This window comes from Trachinotus anak, unplaced genomic scaffold (genome assembly GCF_046630095.1).
Source record: "Trachinotus anak isolate AG129_WGS33_773 ecotype Australia unplaced genomic scaffold, CSIRO_AGI_Tana_v1 ptg000032l, whole genome shotgun sequence".
Lineage (NCBI taxonomy): Eukaryota > Metazoa > Chordata > Actinopteri > Carangiformes > Carangidae > Trachinotus > Trachinotus anak.
The window spans coordinates 20,883,752-20,905,522 of NW_027273883.1; the positions used below are offsets into that span (position 1 = coordinate 20,883,752).

Sequence of the window (21,771 nt, forward strand, 5' to 3'; positions counted from 1 at the left end):
GTGTGGATGTGCTCTCGGTGCACGGTCTGTGTACGTAATGAGCGCGCTTTAACACCAACCGGGACACCTTTTCAAATTGTGTACGTATCGCTCCGCTAATGTTAGAGGTGAAATAATACCGAGACTGATGTGGTTACGAAAATAACAGTACCCATGCAAATAGTCTGCATCGTCGATTATGATCAAAATAAAAACGCGTTTACAGTTTGACTCCGTGTCCTGTTTTGTCAAAAGATCTATTTTTCCTGGCGGCAGCTCCTGGCTACTTACCTCATAACCTCCGATGACGTTTATGGCGCCAGAAATCAAGGGTTTAGTCAGGAGGTCCTGGTGTCCGTCAGCTGGGGGATATCTACCGTTATCTGTGCTATGTTGGCGGCACAGTAACAATCACACTTTTTAAGGCAGAGTTGTGGCCGATCATCCGTCGTTCGTGCCGGTATAAGGTCGATTTGAAGTCAAGATGGTGATACTACGCAGCAGCGGCAGTGTCGGCGCTGATCCGGTGGCAACTCCGAAGAGGAGGTCGATGGAGTTGGATACGAGCTCCGAGTTTCTGTCGCTGCTTCCCGCGTCGCAGCGAAAGTCCGCCCGGTTGACCCGGTCCTCTCGGGCCCTGGATGATAGCTTCAGCAGCCCCGAAACCAACACTGTGAATGTAAGAATACTCACCTAGACAGCTTGTTAGATGATATATTATCATATGTTAGGTGGATTAATTATTTATGAACGTAACTTTGCTGTGCTAGTTTTGCTAGCGTGCTAAGCTAACTAGCTACATTGACAACTTGTCAACTTAGTTGGGCTACTGACAAGTTATCTGAATGAGCACCAGAAGTCTCTCCTAACAGTTTACTGAAAATCGCATGTCTATTGCACATCTATTAATTCATACGCAACGGCAATTTATAACCTCCCTAGTCCAAATTATACAGCCAGTAAATAGTCTCAAATGTAATGTCCTGTTCAGTGGTATGTGCAATGGCCATAAACAGCACTATAGGTAACCAGGTTGCCAAGTTAATTTCCCAGATGTCAGAAGTTAATTGCCCAGCAACTGGATGTGTTATGGTTGTATGGGAAAGATTTGGAAGAGGGGGTGGGTAATCTGTTTATTCACCAACTCATTCATTCATCCATTCATTAAACCTTATCTTACTCCTCTGTTACTTCATAACAGAAAAGAAATACTAAATGCACTCAATAGACTGTGACCCAAAAATTTTCACAGAGGCTCTATTTTGCAAATTAGACTCTACTACAGCTTTCTTGACCCCAGTTTTACAAGCTTGTTTTATTTTGTCTGTGCATTTATGCTTGGCATTGGTGTTTAGTTATATTTATTATAAACTACTTTTGTAAAGAGTGTCCTGGGAGTGAAATGGTTTTCAGTAAAATGTTGCTTGACTCTTAGGACCTAGTTCCAAAACAAAAACAAAACACCCCCTACACATTCAGGAACCCCATAAGCGGATGGTTCAGTGGCAGAAGAACGCTAAGGTATTTGTCACTTTTGCAGCTATGAGAAGTGTGCCCGTCGCTCTCTGGTTGTTGTATGAACTTTTACAATTTGTAAAATAGAATTTGAATTGAGAAGAATAGAGATTATGGATAATGTTATATGTGAATGTTGATGAGCTTACACAGTTTGCTTCACATTCGTACTGGCCACTGCAAAATAGACAGTCATAGTAACAACTGATTTTTAGATGTGTGTCCCACTTAAGTTTTCCGGAGAAGTGGCAGTTATTTAAATAAATATTCTTCATCGCAGGCCATGATTAATTAGAATTCTTGAAAACAGACACTGCAATTACTGTAAATGATAAACTTGCGATGTGACTGTTGCAGGGACATGCTAATATGAAGCAGGATGAGGGAAATGGTCTCCATCACTCTCTGAGGACCAGAGGACAGAGAGGTAAACTAGAGGTCTCCTTTGCTGACATGGAGCCAAAGACCAGCTCGCCTGTGAATGAAGACAAGGTTGGAGGCTTCTGCACCAGGTAATAGGGCGTCACTCACCTTGATTGCTATTTAATTATAGGAGTCAATATTTAGCCAGCCTGTAGATTTTGCAGGTTAGGGATTAAATGTGGAAAACTGTCCAGAACTAAAAGTCAAACTAAATATGACTCATGGTCATTGCAGGGTCTCTGTTGTAATAGCAAACATGTAGGTTCATAATGCCGTAAATGTACATCAGCTGTTAAAGGAATAAAAACAAAAATGATTTGAGGTTTTTTACTAAATATGGCAAAATTTGTGCTCATATCTGTAGTTCTGGAAAATACAAAATGCTGTGAAATGACATAAGGAACTCATTTTTGATTTCATATGTCCTTTCTGTCTTCAGGAAATCTTCCAGGCTGCAGAGAGAGGGGAAAGCATCCAGCGGTAAGCAGCAAGCAGGTACAGTTTGCTACAGTGTTTTTCCATAGAGCACTTCGTGCTTAGATTACATAGCACAGGGAATTTGTTTTTAGGAGGGTCTGCACTACTAACAGGCTAACAAATAGGGCTTCTGTTGGTGCTCCAGATGTTCCAGAAGAAGTGGAGGCATCGTCCACTCCCAGGAGGAGCCGTTTTAACCTACAGAGCCGAGAAGTGGAGGAGGAAGAGGAGGAGGAGGAGGATCGCTCAGTGCGACGTAGCTCCCGAATTACCAGATACAAGCTGGATTCCCGCAAACAGTCAGTGCTCTACGACCGCCTCATCACCAAGTGAGTTTAGCAACAATTACTCCAGTTTGTTCTAGTTCCTACCTCCCCCACTGGTTCTGTAGAAAATAAAGCTGCAGCACCATCTCAAGTAATGAAAACACATACATAAAGAACTATGGGGCTCAGTTTAAAGCTAATGAGTTGTTAATTTCATGATAAACTTCTTTAAGTTAACTTTCTCTAATGTAACCTCAGCACTGCTGAAGCTGTCCTCCAGAAGATGGATGACATGCAGAAGATGAGGCGCAGACTGAGGAGCAGAGATAGAGACAATCAAGAAGAGGTAAAAACCTAATCACGAAACATCGCTTTTTTATTTTCAAGCTGAGAGAAATATCAGAACAGTGAGTTAATAAGAATTTGACCTGTTCCCTCTGAGCAGCTGGGTGTTTACACCAGGGGCCGAATGCTAAGGTCTCTGAGGACGAATGTGGAGAGTAAAGACACTAAGGAGAACCAAGGTAAGATGGATTAGGTTTAGTAATGACATAAGGTATATAGCTGTAGGATACAAAGCATGCTGGTCTGAGTCCATCCAGTTGTGTAGAGGTTGTGTGTAAATACGATATTTTCAACAATGTTTTGTGAATTTGCAAAGCTGCTTTAATTTTCATGCAATGGCAATGATTTGATTATTGCATCAGCTCTCCAGTGCCTCTTCAGTTGAGCTGAGTGCTTCATGTGTCTGTAGTGGCTCTATTTCAAACAGGCACATTAACTAGTCAGCTAGCAGATAAATTTGAAATTCTGTTGTAAAATGATCTTAAACCCACATCAGTGCTAATAAACCTAAGTAGGGTTGGAGACCCATTGTGTGTATTTTTAAAACTGCAACAGCCTCAATGTGAGAAAAAAAATATAATAATGATGATGATGATGATGATGATGATGATGAAGAAGAAGAAAAGTACCATTCATTTTGTATGTAGAGTCTTCATGGTAGTTTATGTTTTCGTTTTTTTTTTTTTTGTTTTTTTTTAATTCTCAGGAGGGGATGAGGATGATCATGATGAAGAAGAGGAGGAAGACAGAGAAGACGATGAGGAGGAGGAAGAAGATGATGAGGATGAGGATGAGGATGGTGAGGATGAGGAAGAAGAAAACCAGAGGCGCTATGACTTCAGACAGCGAAAGACCGTGGTTCGCTACCAGGCCCCGCAGGATGGTACTGTTTCATTTCAAAACTCTTGGTCATTTCTTGGATTGATATAGTTTACATGGTGGATGTGCCAGAATGTGAAAATGTTAATTTTAGACTCTTAAATTACATAAAAGGCCTTTTTGAGACAGTTCTGTTACTTGAAATCTGATAATAGATGAAAAAATTTATTTGATTTTAATGTTAATAGGGCTGTGGTCCCCTGGTTGATTGGTTGGTCAATAAACTGTTGTCCAACCAAATTCTCATTGGTCGGACCATCGCCAGTGTTTCTGCTTGCCATTACTTGAACAGTTGACATAGTTTGAGGTTTGTAAATATTTTGTCAGAACCCAGAGAGCCCAGGAAACGCAGCATGTACTTCAAGGACCACTCATCTCCTACCAGACGCAGGTTCAGATTCAGCTCCACGGCCCCCAGGAGCCCATACAACAGGAGGAGAACCAGCCGGTCAGTATGACAGCTCAGTCGCCACACATTACTCTGAAACTGAGTAAATAAAAACATCTGCAGTTGAGGGACCTGTTTTCTCACTAACACTTGATGGTCAGATTAATACCTTCTGAATTTAATCTTCCATCTTACTGTAGCAGTCAGTGAAAGTGGTCTGACTTGCACAGTAACCAGAACAGGATTGCACCCATAATCATTCTTAAATTTGTATATGTTACAAATGTTAGTTTATTACTGAGGCAACCAGGGCAAGCTTTAGTCATAACATTGGAACAGATCCGTCCTGTCTTAAGATAGAGCCCTTTAATAAGTCACTTCTTCATAGTTTGGCAGCTATTACATTGTTTGACGTACTCATAGCTCATACACTCACACACATGGTTGCACAAAAAAAGTTAGGTCATATATTTACATCTACAGTTGCTACAGTCGTTATCATCATGTGTAAAATCCATTCCAAAAATCCTCTTTTTCCTCTTTTTTCTGATTCCTCCCACCCTCAGGAGTAGTTCTGAGAGGTAAGACCTTCGCTATTTGTCTTTGCTAGTGTTTATGGTTAGTCTGTAGCTTGTCTTTGGGGGGCTGTCTGTTTCTGCTAGCACTGTGGTTGTTGGTCGGTTGAAATATTGAGACGTTGAACCAAGTTTTAACCAAACTTTGCATTTTTTCTTAGTGTTGTTTAGACAACGAAAGATCCATGGTTTGAAAGCTGAGTTTCTTTTAGCCACAATTTAGCGTATTTTATATGCATCTTATCACAAGTGTCCCTTGTCGATGAATTTTGTGTACTTGATTTATTGCTTGGTTTTTAAAGTCAACCACTCCTTGTGTGTCGTGCAGGTGGTGCGTTAGTCAGGTTTCATGCATGGTGATGGTGTCATTTCAACTGGCTGGATGAGTCACCCGTGTGGTGTTGCACACTTCATATAATCAAATTCCTCTCCATGAATTTTTTTTTTCTAAATTCATGCATTATCACCATTACCACAGCAATGTGTTTGTGTATGTAAATACTTTCTTATAAGTGACTGTTAATAGTGTTGTGTATTTTTATGTTTTTGTTTGTCAGAATTTGTGTGTTCAGGTTCAAGATAGTTTTTAATGTTGTCACTTATCAACATTAATTCCTGTGTTGTTGCAGAGACCTAACCTTGATGTTGTTGGATCTCTTTATTTACTATGAACTGTCTTTGCATTCTTTGCCCTTTCAGAAGGAGACATGCCATCCACAGTAGCGACTCCACCTCTTCATCTTCAGACGATGATAAATTCCAGAGACGGAGGAGTAAGAACAGGAGCCGGTCAGTCAACAGGTGAGTTTAGCAGCAGCTGTTATACAGCACAAGTACAGGTACACAGCAGCAGTGTTCTTCAGAATATAGGTGGAACACAAAAATAAACAAAGCAAGTTTCATGTTCCTAGGTCATTGGTTCCCAACATTTTCTAACTTATGGCTCACTTGAAAGTCTCAAAAATGTTGCTCCTCACAACTGACACGGTAACAATACAGAGGCCAAATAAGAGGTTCTCAGAGCACTTTTTATTTTAATGATAACGATTGGAGATTCAGGATTAAATTGAAAGCAGGGGAAGCTCAGTGTTTCTTTTTGTTTGACAGGAGAGAGATGTCAATCTAAAACCTGTCTCTTGAGTCTCTCTTCTTTTTAATTCTTCCTGTTGTTAACCAGCTATCCATTTTGATACTCCAGTTTTTGCCATGGATGTAAACTTTTATCGTGCCGTTCGACAGAGATGACAAACAAGTACACAATGTGGTCCGACCAGCGACACTTATCAAAGTTCCTTCCATTGGCTTATCACAGTCATAGGCCTTAATACAAGAAAAAAAACAATGAAAGGAGTTGTTCAACATTTTTTATATTTTTAAATATCATTTCATTTTAAAACATTTGACAACATCATAATTAATCTGCCCTCTTGCAATACCTTTGCAGCCCACCAGTGGGCCCCAGCGCACAGGTTGGGAGCCACTGCTCTTGTTCACTAATTGACCTTTTAATTCCTGCAGTGTGAAGGGAATAAGACAGGAAAAGCTCACAAATGTGTCTTAAAGAGTCTGTTAAGAAAGAATGATGCTAGATTACTCTTGCATGTTGTCACAGCCCACCATCCTGTTACATAATGACAACCTCCTATAGTCATATTTACAGATAGGGTGGGGCCAATTAGTAACTGAATCTGTTGAACAATGATATTTGTGTTTTCTATGTTTTTCATGCAGATGTCTACCTATGAACCTGGTGAAAGAAGACCTGCTGGGAATCCACAAGGACAGGATGAAGATTGGATCCAGCCTCGCTGATGTGGACCCCATGCACATAGACAGGACGGTAAGAACATGTGGCAGACTGATTAAACAGGGACCGTACCCACTACTCTATTGATGCAAACATAAGACTACCCTGATTATGTTTTTGAAGGTGCATTCTGAAAAACAAGGTACACACATATGCCATATTTCACACCTTTTAAATATGATGTCACATTTAAATTAAAATACAATAAACTGTAAGATCACCCCTCTTTTTGAGGTGTTTACAAAGAAGAATTAGAGGAAACAATATTAACATAACACCGTTTGTGATGCAGGTATGCTTTGACAGCATTGGAGGACTGAGTAGACACATCTCAGCGCTGAAGGAGATGGTGGTCTTCCCTCTCCTCTACCCAGAAGTCTTTGAAAGGTTCAAGATACAGCCACCGAGGTAAAGTGTGTTTAAAACAGTGAAAATGGCATGCTTGCTTGCATAAAGTGTTTTCCACTGGTTGAGAATTGTGGTGGTGGGTGGTGTGGCGTTGTGGGTGACCAATGTGGATACCCACGTGTGTAACCCAACTTATTTGCTGTACCACAATTTCCAGATGTTCCCTAAATCCCTCACATGCAGACTGTCAGTAGATGCTAGTCAGGCGGCTGCGCACAGAGAAGCCTCAGTTACTGCAGTGCATACAACTCAGACAGGTGTGTGGCAAAACATTTAGTTTGAAAAGAGTGAGGTAAGGTGCTCTAATGTCAGATTTATTTAAGTTGAAGCCAAGTGATTTTTATCAAAAATTGGCTTAAGCCTATTTGTTGGAAGCGCTATAAAAAATTTCTCCAGTTATAGTTTGCCACTACTTTAACAGGGTTCTTTATTTTAATTAAGGGTTCTTTTGAGAGTAGCCAAAGGGAACACCACCCTCCATTACAGTGAGCAAAGTTATAGTTTTACAAGTCGATATGAAACAATATTAAAAATATCACGATTATAGTGACCAAAATTATCTCGGTTATCAGTATTATCACAGTACAGTTAAAATGTGCGGAAAATGTTCAAAAAGTAATAACACAATCTGAAATCATTTCACCAAGGGAACGTTTGCATTTAAACATTAAAATAAAGACATGTCCAACACATCTGTGTCATAATTGAGGAGCAGGGACCAGTACTAGAACTGAATTCATCTGCTGCATGCCCACTCTGTGAATAAGGGAAAAGCAACTGTACTATTATTATTATTATTATTATTATTATTATTATAATATTCTGTGCTGCAACGTCTTTCAGAGCACAGATACTGTAGACACACCTGTCCGCAGCTACACTAAGCTCTGGGATGAAACAGTGAGCTGCAGCCCTGACATAAGTTTTAAAAACACACAGTCACAAATCGAAGCGCCTCACAGGTATGCCCAGTGGCTAGCAGCTCACTCTTCTCTCTTGCGTCTGTGTCTGTGCTCTGTGCACGTGATGACATTGCTTTAAATAAAAAGGCAAACTCATCTGGCAGCGCCTTTATGTGGGCTTACTTGCATTTAAAAACCTGCTTATACCTGCTAACTTTGGTGTAAAAAGGTAATGGAAGGCTGAAAAATCCCCAGAGCAGCACTGTCACTGCCTTCCACCATGTTTTGAATGATACACAACAAACCCATGTTGCTGGCTGATGCCATATAGAACCTAATGTGAGTCAAATTAACAACAGTAATTTACCACCGTAGTAAACAGTTATAGTGATAATTTAAATTTAAACGTTAGTACTAACCATCTGGCATTTCTACCGTATAGCATGAAACCGGTAACTGTTTCACTCCTGTTCACAAGTTTGTACAAAGTGTGTGTACAAAGTACAAAATGGTGCATCTTCATCATTTAGTTCAAGTTCAATTTACTCAAGACAAGTTGCACTCTCAAAACATGATTAATGGATGTAGCATTTTTAACATGTTTTACATGTATTTAAGTTTTAATTATATGAATAAACATTTTTTCTTTGGGAAACTGAACTGCGGTGGTTGTTACAGAAAGGCTCAGATAAAACAATCTCTTTCTAAAATTCCTCTTGACTGCAGTTTTTGTTCGTGTCTATTTCTAGGACAACTTGAGTGGTGAAAGTCCTGTCTACAAAGTGTGTTTACTGCTGTATATTTTAATTCATTTCTCTCACTCTGTCTCCTGCTTTCCTTTCTTCTCTTTGTGTCCTTTCTGTTCTCAGTCTGCTGCTGCCTCGGGCTGGGTTTTAATCCCAATTAAATCCTAATGAAATTCCCATTATTGGTCTTTGTCTTGTTTTTTTTTGTCTTTAGGGGCTGTCTATTTTATGGTCCACCAGGCACAGGGAAAACCCTTGTAGCCAGAGCGCTGGCCAATGAGTGCAGTCAAGGGGAAAGAAAGGTGTCGTTCTTCATGAGAAAAGGAGCTGACTGCCTCAGTAAGTGGGTGGGAGAATCTGAGAGACAGCTACGCCTGCTGTTTGACCAGGTAAACCAAACTCTACTTCAGGCTACAACATGCTGAGACTCTCAGGGATGCTTGAGATTTTTTCCTTTATTTCAAACTTTATTGGAAAACTATCAACAAAGGACATCAGAAATCATTTATTGAAAAACCTAACTTATTCTATTTTGATACATTAACTTGTAGAGTAGAATAAACTAAGTTAATGTCTGTACATTATAAGCATCAGGTATGAAGATAATTCAGTCTGTGAATTCTTTGTAGGCATACCAAATGCGTCCATCCATCATCTTCTTCGACGAGATTGATGGCTTGGCTCCAGTCAGGTCCAGCCGTCAAGACCAGATCCACAGGTCAGCCATGCTCCTTAGTTTATAATGTAGATGTGTGATGATTAAAGGGGTTAAATGTAAGTTTTTGCTATTGCTACATAGCTAATGTTAGCATTAACAGCTGCTTACTTACCACAGTCTAGAAAAAATGTTGCAAGTTCAGCATCAAACCTCATTCCTCATACCAAGAGCTGCAACGTCAATGTTAGTTCTTGTTCGTCCAGTCTAAATGGTGTAGTCCTACCTTTTGTCTTGTAAACTCAACGATGGCTGTGGCTCTTGGCATGCAACCATCACCACCACCTGCTACCAGCAAGGTAGCAGAGAAAATGTGCATATAACCTCCTTTTTTATGTTGTGTACCATCTAGAATCTGTAACTACTGCTACATAAATGCATCTCACTCAGAATTGAAAACAAAGAAAGTATACAACCATTGCATATCTGTCACACACACAAATAATTTATGGCTCATCGGTGGCAAAGCAGGAAATACAGCTATAAAAATAGAAAATAATTTTCAGTGAGTGAACATTTATTACAGTAGCAAGTTACTATTCTAATGTCTTCATAGGAGATCTTGCATCCATCAGAAGCTACAGCAGTTTGCATGATACTGATACACACAGTGTTGCTGTTGCAAAGACTAAATCTTTGACTTGAATATAGTCTTCACTACATTTCAGCACATTCAACTGACCATGACTGATTGTACTCTTTGTGTGTAGTTCTATTGTGTCGACCCTCCTGGCTCTGATGGATGGATTAGATGGTAGAGGAGAGATTGTTGTGATAGGAGCCACAAACAGACTGGACTCCATCGACCCAGCTCTGAGAAGACCAGGACGCTTTGACAGAGAGTTCCTCTTCGGCCTGCCTGACAGAGAGGTGATACCCTTTACTGTTTGCCAGAGATAATATAAGGTTGTTTACAAATCATTATAAATCTTCAAAATCCAACAGACACACATGATGATGTGGAGCAATGTAATTTCCATGTAGTGGCAGCTGTCGCTCCTGTTAAAGTTTTTTTGGTTTTCTGTATGCATAGCAACTTCTTGAGATGTGAACCTGGTCCTTTAGGATCTCCTGATTCTCTGAATTGTCTCAGTTCAAAGAGTCGTGAACTGTACTATCATACTGATTATATTACTCTGGTCGATGTTTATACTGTAACATGTTTTAAAGTCAGCAGCATCCTTCAAGTTTTAGAAAACAAAAAAACAAAAAAGCAACTCTGAGCTCACTCTTGGTTGAGTTTTGGTTCTCAACTTGAAATGGTGTGATTTGATTTTCATGGCAGGCTAGAAAGGACATTCTGAAGATCCACACCAGACAGTGGACACCTCCACCCTCCGACACTTTTCTGGAGGAATTGGCTGATAAATGTGTTGGTATGTTTGCATTGTGATTCCCAACTGCTCAAAAAATACACTGAACTTCTCCAACTTGGTACAATAACAAAAATAGACATTTTTTTTCTTTAATGTGTAATTAAATGAAAACCTTGGAATGAGCCCAGGACAAAGTCTGTGCCCCAGAACCAAAATCCTTCAACTACATCCATGAATCTTTTAAAGGAAAAACTTGCACAAAGTTTGATACCATCAGGACTACAGATTAAAGTTTGCTGACAGTCTCAGTGGTCATGAACAACAAGCTGTTTGTCTTTACTTGGCAGGTTATTGTGGAGCAGACATCAAGGCAGTGTGTTCAGAGGCTGCCCTGTGTGCACTGCGGCGTCGCTATCCTCAAATCTACTCCTCATCACAGAAACTTGTACTTGATGTCAACTCCATTGCCATCACAAACAAAGACTTTATGTCCGCCATGTCCAAGATGGTGCCAGCTGCCCAGAGGTAGCTTATTTTGATGCTCTCTTTTTTAGAATGTAAACACTGTTCTGTCAGTCAGTAAATATGTAAATATGATGCCAATTATGATTTATTTTTTTTATTTATTTATTTATTTATTTTTTAAGAGCTGTAGTGTCACCAGCCAAGGCCCTGATTCCTGCCATCCGTCCTCTGCTGAGCTCCGCCCTGCAGAACATCCTCCACACTGTCAACAGAGTGTTCCCGCATGCTGAGCAGGGCTTAAAGAGGAAGCGAGAACAGGGTACGGACAGTCCTGCTTTGTCCTCTTCTCTTGCTCTGTTTTGCATTGATTTATTCTGGCCCTCACTTGTTCTGGTCATGATCTTGCATTCTTTTATTTAATTTCAGTAATTTCCCGTGTCAATAAGTAACTGCAGATACATATAACATCTAGATTGATTGTTCATTTGCCAACCTCTTTTGAGGCTTCAGTCAGCCATTATGAATAACTGCTGTAGTGTGTGTTTGTGCTTATGTGTTAATTTCCAGATGTGGCCTGTGGTGTGTCTGAGGATGACCTGATGTTCAGTGAGGATGAGGATGAGGAGATCTGCTCCAGCCTACAGACCCCTCACTCTAAACTCAAAACACCTGCTGCTAAGGGACTCCTCAACCTCAACAGGTAGGTCAACCATTATTCAGGAAGGAATGTTATGCGGGAAGGAGGTTTATTTGTTTACTCATCGTTTTAGTAAATAAGCAATATTTCACATTATTTAACAGTCAAAATATTAGTCCCCTGCATTAAACAGATATATAAAAATGTGATTTTCAAATGTCTGTGCACTGTTTATTTATTTATTTATTTATTATTTCATGGACACCCTACAACTGGTAAAATGCTCATTTGGCACCTCGACTGACACCAAGTCAAGAATTGTCAGTAGGAATTATCAGCTGTTGACTATTCCTGAACCTTAATCTTGTGGTTAACATTCAAAAATCATGTGTTCCTCTCAGCAACAGACTGAGGAAATAAAATGAAACTAACTGACTCTACCATGCAGGGGAGGCAGTTCACAGCTTGAAAGTTTAGGGATACTGTGGAAGCCAAGACATGATCCTGCGACCAAGAAAACTTTGAGATAAAACCTCACAGGCAGAAAGGCAAAGCAGTACCCTCCATATGACTGCACAGGAGCTGCAGGAAGGTTTAGCTGACACATGGATGGTGGTTCACTGTTCCACTGTGAAGCACTGATGCACAAACAGGGTCTACATGGAAGAGCCATCAGAAGTAAACCTTACATACAATCACAGTAAAGTCAACATCTGAAGTATGCAAAGCAACATCTTTGGCCACAATCATGAAAAGTGTGTTTGGAGAAAAAAGGAGGAGCACTTGATGAAAACAACACCTTGCTAACTGTTACGCATGGGGCTCCCAGTGTTCTGCTTTGGGATTGTGTGAGAGAAATGTGGCACAGGAAATATCCAGAATGGATTCCGCTAAATATGAGCAAATTCTGGATTCAAATGTCCTGCAGTCAGTACTTGGCTTACTTCTATTTCCTTTATCTCTGCTTTATTTGAGACTGAAAGGAAGCTGGCTCTTACAACAGGACAATGATCTAAAGCTGACCCCAAAATCCACAATGAACTACTTCAACAAAGACAAGCTTTGGGAATATCCCTCAGTTCCCTGCCTGGAACATCACTGAAAATATGCTGGTGGATCTTAGACATAGTGTCTGAAAATATCTCTGAATTTGAATTTGAAATGATCTGCAAGGGAGAGTGGGTGAAAATTTCTAAATCAAGAATGGAAAGCTGGGCTATGAAAAGTGTTTAAATGCTGTCATCAGCCAAATGGGGGGGTTTGCTAAGTACAGACTTAAGAAAGATGCTAAAACATTTGTACATGCCACAATTACTATGGTAATAAATGTGGTTTTGTCTACATCTGTATCTGTGGAGTTTAGATTTCTAGTCTTGTGTCTTGTACTAGTCTTTCTTCTGCTTCCTTTATCTTTGCTTTACTTTGAAAATGCTGTAAGCCATCTGCTGTCCCAATGACTCAAATGTTTTTGAAGATGATTTAAGCAACTTAATGAGCCCTTCTCTGTCGTCTCTCCTTGTGTAGGAGTGTGCTAAGCCAGCCAACATCCTACCGTCCCAGACTGCTGTTGGAGGGCAGACCAGGCTCTGGTCAGAGCTCCCACCTGGGTCCCGCTGTCCTCCATGCTCTGGAGAAATTCACTGTGTACACCCTGGACATGGCCGTGCTGTTTGGAGCCAGTGCAACTGCACCAGAAGAGACTTGTGCTCAGGTAAATGAGATTAGTAACAATAAGAATTGATGGGATGTCTTTGGGTTGGGTCACTTACATTTAAACAGACTTAGGACCCATACAATCAGCCCTCACACAGAACTGATGTAGCCTAGAGGTGCTCTCTGTTCTTGCAGCCTTGTCAAATTCAGTGTGTTCTTTACAGTGGACTTCACTGGCCAAAATGGCTGCCACAGAGACTGTAGTTCATGGGCCCCACCTCCTTACATCATGGACAGTGGGGATAAATATATACTACAGACAAATTATAGACATTACCAAAGCCCAAAGGGATGTCTTTAAATTGCTTATTTTTCTAAAACAACCAGAGAAAAGCAAAAAAATCCTCACTTTTGAAGAACTGTTTGTAAGTTTTGGTATCAACAGCTGTTCACTGACCAGGCTAGATGAAAGGTTGTGAGTTCAGCATCAAACTTCATTCCTTTACTAACAGCTGTCTCCAGCAAAGACTTATTTTTCTTCTTTATCATCACTTTTATTCTATTAAAGTTAGTATGCTAATCAGCTAGCCCTAGTTCTAATCTTGTGGTCTGTGGATGTGCCACTGTTCTGAATGCTTGTCTGTAGATTCACTTCCAGTCTTTGTAAATATTCATATCATATATTAGGGTTTCTATTTCATATGTTCTGCAGATTTTTGTTGAGGCCAAGCGGACCTCTCCCAGCATCCTGTACATCCCTCACATCGGGCAGTGGTGGGAAACTGTGGGTCCTGCCTTAAGAGCGACCTTCCTCAGCCTGCTTAGCTCAATCCCTGCCTTCTCCCCTATACTGCTGCTCGCCACCTGCAACCTGCGATACGACCAACTCAGTATGGAGGTATCAAAAGAATAGTGATACAATGTGGAGTTAAAATAAGATGTCAAAGCATTGGATTTTGGCAGGTAAACATACATTCCTCTACAAAAATGTCTTCCCTCATCTCTGATTTTCTGGCCTCAGGTTCAGGAGTTGTTTCGGGTGGAGTACGGAGAAGTTTTCCACATCCAGGTCCCCACCGCCAGAGAAAGAAGAAACTTCTTTGAGGACCTGATCCTTAACCAGGCTGCCAAGGCCCCTGTCTCAAAAAAAAAAGCTGGTGAGAAATGCACAAGTTACCACTCAACACTACAAATCTAAGTTAACTTTGTGTAGTATGTGAAATGGGCTTTGGTGCTTTTCTAAAATCAGGGTGTGTTAATGAAATATAGGCTGAAATATCCATGACAGTGGTTGGATTGTATAATAAAAATTTTAGAGAGTTTATTTAATTTTTATTTATTTTATTTTTTTAAATTTGGGCATTTGGTGTCACAGTGATGTATTACCCATCATAATTTGTCAGTTGTAGGTAAAACGTGTATGTGTATATTTACGTATAAAAGTATAGAATGGACATAAAGCTTGTAAACTTAAACTCTGGAGCAGGAGTGTGGGACATAAGAGCAGAAAATGCTGCATATTTTAGGGCACAGTGTACTGTGTTAATTAAAAACCACTGATAAAAGACAAAAGCAGCATTTGACAGATAAGCAGAGTGTATGAAGTGTGCCTGAGGTTTGAGGGCATTTGCATCTGCCATTCCTCTTCTCAGTGCTACATGTGTTGGAGGTGCTCCCTGTTGCCCCTCCACCTCCTCCACGTCAGCTGACCGAAGAGGAGGCCCAAAAATTGGAGGAGCAGGAAGAAAACACCCTCAGGGAACTCCGCCTCTTCCTGCGTGATGTCACCAACCGACTGTCCCAAGACAAACGCTTTAAGGCTTTTACAAAGCCTGTGGATTTAGACGAGGTAGCTGTTTTATGAAGGTCTTTTCTCTTCGCCTTATTGTTGTTTTGTTTTTGTTGTCTTTGTAGTGCCTCCCACTAAGCCAGGAAGTAGTTTTCTATTTAGTATTGGTTTATTCTGTGGTGGTCTATTTTCTTCCCATGTCCATTTCTAGACTGCTGTTTGCCTTTTTTTTTTTTTTTTTTTTTTTTTTTAAATAGTACCACTGGGGAGCGCCAAAGTCAGACGTTTTTAAATCCATCACATAGCAACTTTAAAATGGCATCTGCAACTGACGCTTATTCTGTTGCTTATATCAGTAGATTATGCAGTGGAGTCTAAAAGTATCTGACCACTGTTTACACTGAATTCCAGTGTTAAATTAGATTCCTTCCCCCCTCTGGTCGTACTCACAGCAGTCTGTTTTTGTGTCAGGTTCCAGATTACGCTGAGGTGATCAAGAAGCCCATGGACCTGTCAACAGTTCTCTCCAAGATAGATCTCCATCAGTATGGGACAGTGAAAGAGTTCCTCCAAGATGTGGATCTCATCTGGCAGAATGCCCTTGAATACAACCCGGACAGGGACCCCTCAGGTGAGCACTACATACACATACTGTAAATATCCAATTCAATTCATTTTTATTAAATCTATATATAGTCTTTGCTGATGAACGAAATGCTGAACTAAAATAAAATCAGCCAATTTGCCATGTGTGTGTGTTTCCTCCAGATCGTCAGATCCGCCACAGAGCATGTGCATTGAAGGACACCGTCCATGCCATCATTACAGATGAACTGGATGAAGATTTTGAGAAGATTTGTGAGGAGATCAAAGCATCACGCAGCACAAGAGGTCAGTGCTGTGTGTGTGTGTTGTAGCAGAAGGCAGAAATCTCATGATTAACTTTGTCCTAGCCTCTAATTTTAACTATCACATTCTGTGTGAGCCTAGTTTTAAATATTAACCAGTGTAGATAATTTTAGTTACGCTTGGAATGATTTCACTCTAATATGTAGCAGCTAATTTTGAAAACCTCTTACAAAGTATCTTAGACAGTGGTTCTGCTTGTAATTTCATACTGCCACATTTAATTTCATCATATACATTTGTTATTCTTTCAATATTTTCCTTTAAACCACAGTTTGGTTGTTATTTAAACCAAGAATGCACTGTTGCATCAACTTAAACCAGACATTTCAGTTTAGGAGGTCAAAAGCAGTCTACCAAAGGTGCAAACGTGGGAAACAACAGTGTGCTTTCTGTTTTTTAACTTTTCCTTCCTCAGGTTGCTCCACTGCCCAATTTGCTCCCTCCTATTACCACGTCCTTCCCAAACAGCTCAAACCTCCTGCCGAGGCCAAGATCCCTGACCTAACCCTACAAAGAGATCCAGCTGGAGCCACAGCCGCTGTTACACCCAATACAAGTGTCTCTACTGTCACAACACCTAAAAACACAGGTAAAACCTATTGTAGTTAAAAAAGCAACAATAATAATTTACATCAGAGAACTATAGCAAATAAATCTCCTTTTTGTTCCTCCAGCCCATAGGAAGAAAAGGCGGAAGAGTCGCTGGTCCGCTGGCTTATATGCAAAGAAGAAGTCTTCTCCTCACGTGTCCAGAGATGACGCACAGTTAGGGTCTGACGAGGATGAGGAAGATGGGGATGATGAGGAGGAGGCTGAGAAGGAAACAGGAGCAGAGCGTGATGAGGGGACTGGAGGAGAGGAGGATCAGATGGTGGTAGATGTAGAATCAGGGCCTGCAGAAGCTCAGGAAGGTAGTTCAGGGCCCACTGTGAAGGAACGGGACAGCCAGGAGGAGAAGGGCACAGAGGAGAGGAGTCAGGCTGCTGAAGACAAGGTTGTCCTGTGTGGAAGCGAATCAACAGAAAATGACGACCATACGCAGAATGAGAAAGAAAAGGTGGATAAATCTGTCACAGATGAACCAGGGCAGTCAGAAGACAACAACAAAGCGATGACAGAGGGAGGAGATGAGAACAGTGAAACCATTTCAGCGAACACTAACAAGGAAAGCCACACTGAGACAGGGGGAGATACCCAGGGAAAATCCAGCACAGCAGAAAGTGGTGAAACTAAAGACAAAAAGCTGACAGAAACTGAAACAGAGAAATGTCAAACAGGAACACCGGCAGATGACAAGAACAACAAGGTAGCCACAGCAGAGGAGGCAGAGCTGAAGAGCCATGCTGAGCCAATGGAGGTGGAAGCACCTGAAACCTCAAGCACAGATGCCTCTGCAGCTGTCAGAGGAGAGGAAGACATAAACGCAGGTTGGATATCACTACTGTCTCAGAGTTTGGTTCGTGAACTGCAGAGAATATATGAAGATCAATGCTGACCTTGTATCCCTTGCTAAAAAAATCACTAGTGTCGTGTTTCTAGAGATAGGAAAGTGCAGTCACAGAGTTCCTTTATGCTTTTGGGGCCTCTGAGTCAATGTGTGAGCAGACTGTCATCTATCATAGTGGTCTTAATATTTTGTGTGCACGTGTTTTGTGTCTCAGAGCGGAGCGTGAGGCGAATGACTCGAGCTCTAAAGAACGCTGTGCTGCAGCAGCAGATGATTGATGTGGACAAAGCTCTGCAGATCCTGGACCAGGAAATTCCTCCTCTGGTGGTGGACAGAGACAAATTAAAGGTGTGGGATACTATAGGTGTCTGCACACACTTGCTCATTCTTCAGTCAGCTATTCACTCTTATTATATTGACCCATCCAATTGGTTTATTAAGTTTGCCTGCTTCTGCGTGTCATTCCTCTTTCTGTGTCCTTCATTTCTCTTTCTTCATTTTTTTCAGGAGCTGTTGGACAGAGTAGTGTCCAAGACTGAGGGTTATGAGGTTTATAAGCTGGAGAAACTCTACGCACTGCTCTGTCAGAGCATTTACAGACACAGACGAGACTTCAACAAAACAGCACTAATACAGGTTGGTAACTTGACTGCACTGATGAGCAGATGTGACATTTTTTTCACTGTAGATATTCTGACTTGTCAGCACAGGTGTGAAATAATAACCTTAACGATGGCCCTCAGGAAGCCATGTCTGTGAACAGTAGTAGGGTCCTTGAATGGTTGCAGTTGTCTGCAGAAGGGCTGCAGTCAAGAAAACCTAAGATATTCAGTTTTCATATATTTTATTATAGCAATGTTGTCCAGGAGATGTCTAGGATAATGATAATTACATAGCCTTAAAGAGGACCTATTATGCTTGTTTCCAGCTCTATATTTTTATTCTGGGACTCCAATAGAGCACAATGTATGATTCACAGTCCAAAAAAAGTCCTCACTTATCTCAAACCACCTGTTATGCAGCCCTTTTGTTGAGCCTTTGACTGAAACATGCAGTATTAGCTTGGGCCGCCTTAAAAGTCTGCTGTCTGATTGGCTGAACATCCAGAAGTCTACCAAGGAGCAGCTCACACAGCATCTGTGAGCACTACTTCTTCCTCTTACCAGTGTGCTGGTTCTGAAAGCAAACTGCAACACTAAGTAGTAACTAAAACTAAGTGATAAAATTGATTGGAAATCCGTTCATGTTCAAGTTCAAATCTGATCTGGAATATTAGAGTGGACAGCACGAAAACCACCGGCAACAAAGGTTATAGTAGGATATCTCTGTTTGGTAAATATTACACCCATTACATGCTTATTGTGTGACACGACAGTGGATTTAGCCTTTCAGTCACAATCTATCTAAAATGTTATACCTCAGAGCCCGGAGGCATATTATTTTCAGGTTGTCCGTCTGTACGCCCCTTTCTCATGTACATATCTCAGTAACACCTTGACAGGGACTTTTTCAAATTTGGCACAAACATTCACTTGGACGCAAGAACGAACTGATAAGAGTTTTGGCCTTGAGAACGCAATATCTCCATAACGCCTGGAGGGAATTTCCTCAGATTTGATAAAAACATTCACCTGGACTCAAGGACAAACTGATTAGGTTTTGGCGGTTAAAGGTTAAGGTCATTGTGACCTCACAAAACATGATTTTGGCCTTGTGAACACAATATCTCAAGAACGCCTCAAAGGAACCTCTTCAAATCTGGCACAAATGTCCAATAGGACTCAAAGACGAACTGATTATACTTTGGTGGTCAAAGGTCAAAGTCCTTATTTCACACAGCAACTGTGACAAAATTTCACACAAATGGTTAAATCTTTTACATGACTCTGGATAAACAGGGATATCATCTGACACCAGTCTGAGTGACAGAGGCATACAACCGCGAGGCAGTAATTCTAGTTTCTATATATATATATATGCCCCTGGTAAGAGGTGTATGTGTGGGGAAATGCACTAAAATGCCAACTGGAGTGGAAAACATCTGCAGTCAGGAAATGCCAAACTAAAATGTTAATCTACTGCCAACAAACAACTGTATACTAAACCTGTACTGTTGGTTATTTGTATGCTGGGGTTAATTAAATGTCTATAATACTGCTCAAGTGGCTTGTTTTGGGAGAACAAGCCGTACTTGGAGCAAATGACTCCATAAAGAAATCCAGGAGCAGAAAACCCCATTGGAAACCTAGCATTCAGAGCAATCTGACAACTGAGCCATTGTCGCACAGGGATCACTTTTACGTCCAACATCATGGAAATCCAACATATGACAGAAAATAAAGAGAAGCATAATATGCCCCTCTATGTGGGGCTAATTGTTATATAGTATTAAATGTATATGTCATGTTTTTGACAGTAGACTTATTTTTGCTTTACTGTAATGTTCCTAATCTGTTGTGCTTTTCTGGTCTTTTTTATTTGATTAGGAGTTGGAGCAGGAGATTGAAGACTTCTGTTGACCTTCCTACAACGATAATGTGACAGTTTATAGTAACTATGCTCATCATCCTCTGAGCTGTGTAAATATACAAACAGTGGTTCTATTTTCATAGAAATCTACAGGCACCTCTATTTGTGCATTAGCTAAAACTTTGTAACCTCTTTTGTTTATATTTAATTAAATTGACTTCCACTAACTGTTGTTATGTGACTTTTTGGGAGCTCAACATTCAGACTAATGCTGCTGTAGCTTGTGAAGAATCATGTCATAGCTGATAATGTGACCTTTGCCATAACTTCTGTCAAACCATTAATTCACTTGTCTACTGCAGCATGTAAGGGACATCTGTTTTAGATGGTATGCTATCTTTCTATTGCTGCTTTTCAGGACGTGGTTGACTTTCAAAAAAAAAAAAAACACATAAGTAAAATTTAGAAACTGAATGTACAAAAATTAAAAGTGCCATTTTACAAGTGACTCAAAGTGTGAAAATAGTTGCATGCTGAAAATGATAAAATTACTCTCATGGCATCACTTGAGTAATTTTCTAGAAGATGTATCCAAAGATACTGAAGAGTTGTGTGATGGACAGGGGCTTGCTGTAAGAGGTCGGGGGAAACCCTCAGTCAACTGCCTGCCACTCAGGAAACTGGAACAACCCTACACATCTTTGTGAGAGCCATAATGTGCAAATCTAGATCTCAACACCAATAATATGTTTGTTTCTGTGTGTTTACTTTTTTTGTTTTGGGTTTGTTTTTACATACATACATTATGCCCAGACAAATTGGCGAAAGTGTTGGAAAATGCTCCATCTTGCAATGTCTAGGAAGTTGATCAAAATCCTGGATATAAATAAAATATATTTTATTTTGATGGGTTCTTCCCTGTTCCCTGCAAATCAGCTCAGTACTTCTGCCGACAGACAGACAGGTAATAATGTATGGATCTTAATGTAGAAAAATCAGACATATTTATGGTGTCATCCATGAGCTTGTACAGCGTGGTGCAGCTCCAGATAATAATCCGGATCTGTTGAAGAAATGCTGAATCCGCATGTGTCGTAGCGTTTGGCCTTGGCGGGGACATGCGCTGTAAGTGCCACTCCGGTTATGGAAATTGTAGGATCCGGGGTGTTTGAGTCTGACCCTTTTCAGACATTAAAAGTCAGTATAGCTCGATGTCAGCTGCATCATGGTCTGACATCCCTCGGGTTTCTTGTTAAACACTCCTCCTGTCCGACCTTCAGCTTCTGTATTTAAAACCTTACACGGTCTTGAACTGACGCCACAGTAACAGCCAGTTTTCTGGTGTTTGTTCTCGTTTATCATAAACAAGATGCCTATTTAAACATGATGTGGAAATGGTTGAAATAGTAGAAAAACCTGAGTAGGAGCACAAGACAGGATCAGGTGTAGCGCAGTGTCAGTGTTGTCCTCAAGTAGCTTCTGCTGCCCTGACAGGTCATGTAAGGACATTTTGGCACGCAGCCGGCCCGGGAGGCGAGCGCGTTTACGGCTCGCTTCACAGCTCACTGGGCTCAAAGGTCTCAATTATTTCGGAGCAGCTCATATATATATATATTTATATCTTTTTTTTTTTTTTTTAAAGTGCATTATAGTGGTGAAAT

General features: G+C 40.7%; 1 protein-coding gene and 1 non-coding gene across 4 annotated transcripts; both read left to right on the forward strand.

Annotated features, from left to right (window-relative positions):
* The first annotated feature begins 53 nt into the window (after window positions 1-53).
* LOC139613821 (ATPase family AAA domain-containing protein 2-like) lies at window positions 54-20,337 on the forward strand. Of its 3 annotated transcripts, none has more exons than XM_071470741.1 (30): window positions 54-658; window positions 1,852-2,006; window positions 2,357-2,412; window positions 2,540-2,723; window positions 2,919-3,006; window positions 3,106-3,184; window positions 3,712-3,888; window positions 4,212-4,332; window positions 4,839-4,853; window positions 5,547-5,648; window positions 6,579-6,687; window positions 6,947-7,062; window positions 8,925-9,099; window positions 9,340-9,428; window positions 10,136-10,295; window positions 10,711-10,801; window positions 11,089-11,266; window positions 11,389-11,525; window positions 11,774-11,906; window positions 13,368-13,554; window positions 14,209-14,394; window positions 14,518-14,653; window positions 15,149-15,345; window positions 15,757-15,916; window positions 16,054-16,176; window positions 16,610-16,783; window positions 16,869-17,621; window positions 17,856-17,989; window positions 18,149-18,277; window positions 20,128-20,337. In XM_071470741.1, exons 1-30 carry the CDS (start codon window positions 464-466, stop codon window positions 20,158-20,160), a joined length of 4,572 nt encoding a protein of 1,523 aa, XP_071326842.1. In that variant the 5' UTR covers window positions 54-463; the 3' UTR covers window positions 20,161-20,337. The 3 variants fall into 3 exon arrangements, with proteins under 3 accessions (XP_071326842.1, XP_071326844.1, XP_071326843.1); XM_071470743.1 differs by having other exon boundaries at window positions 2,357-2,397; XM_071470742.1 differs by lacking the exon at window positions 4,839-4,853.
* Window positions 13,687-13,821, forward strand: LOC139613963 (small nucleolar RNA SNORA5). The gene has a single exon (XR_011686859.1). It is a non-coding gene; the product is annotated as a small nucleolar RNA SNORA5 (small nucleolar RNA).
* Window positions 20,338-21,771: the final 1,434 nt, after the last annotated feature.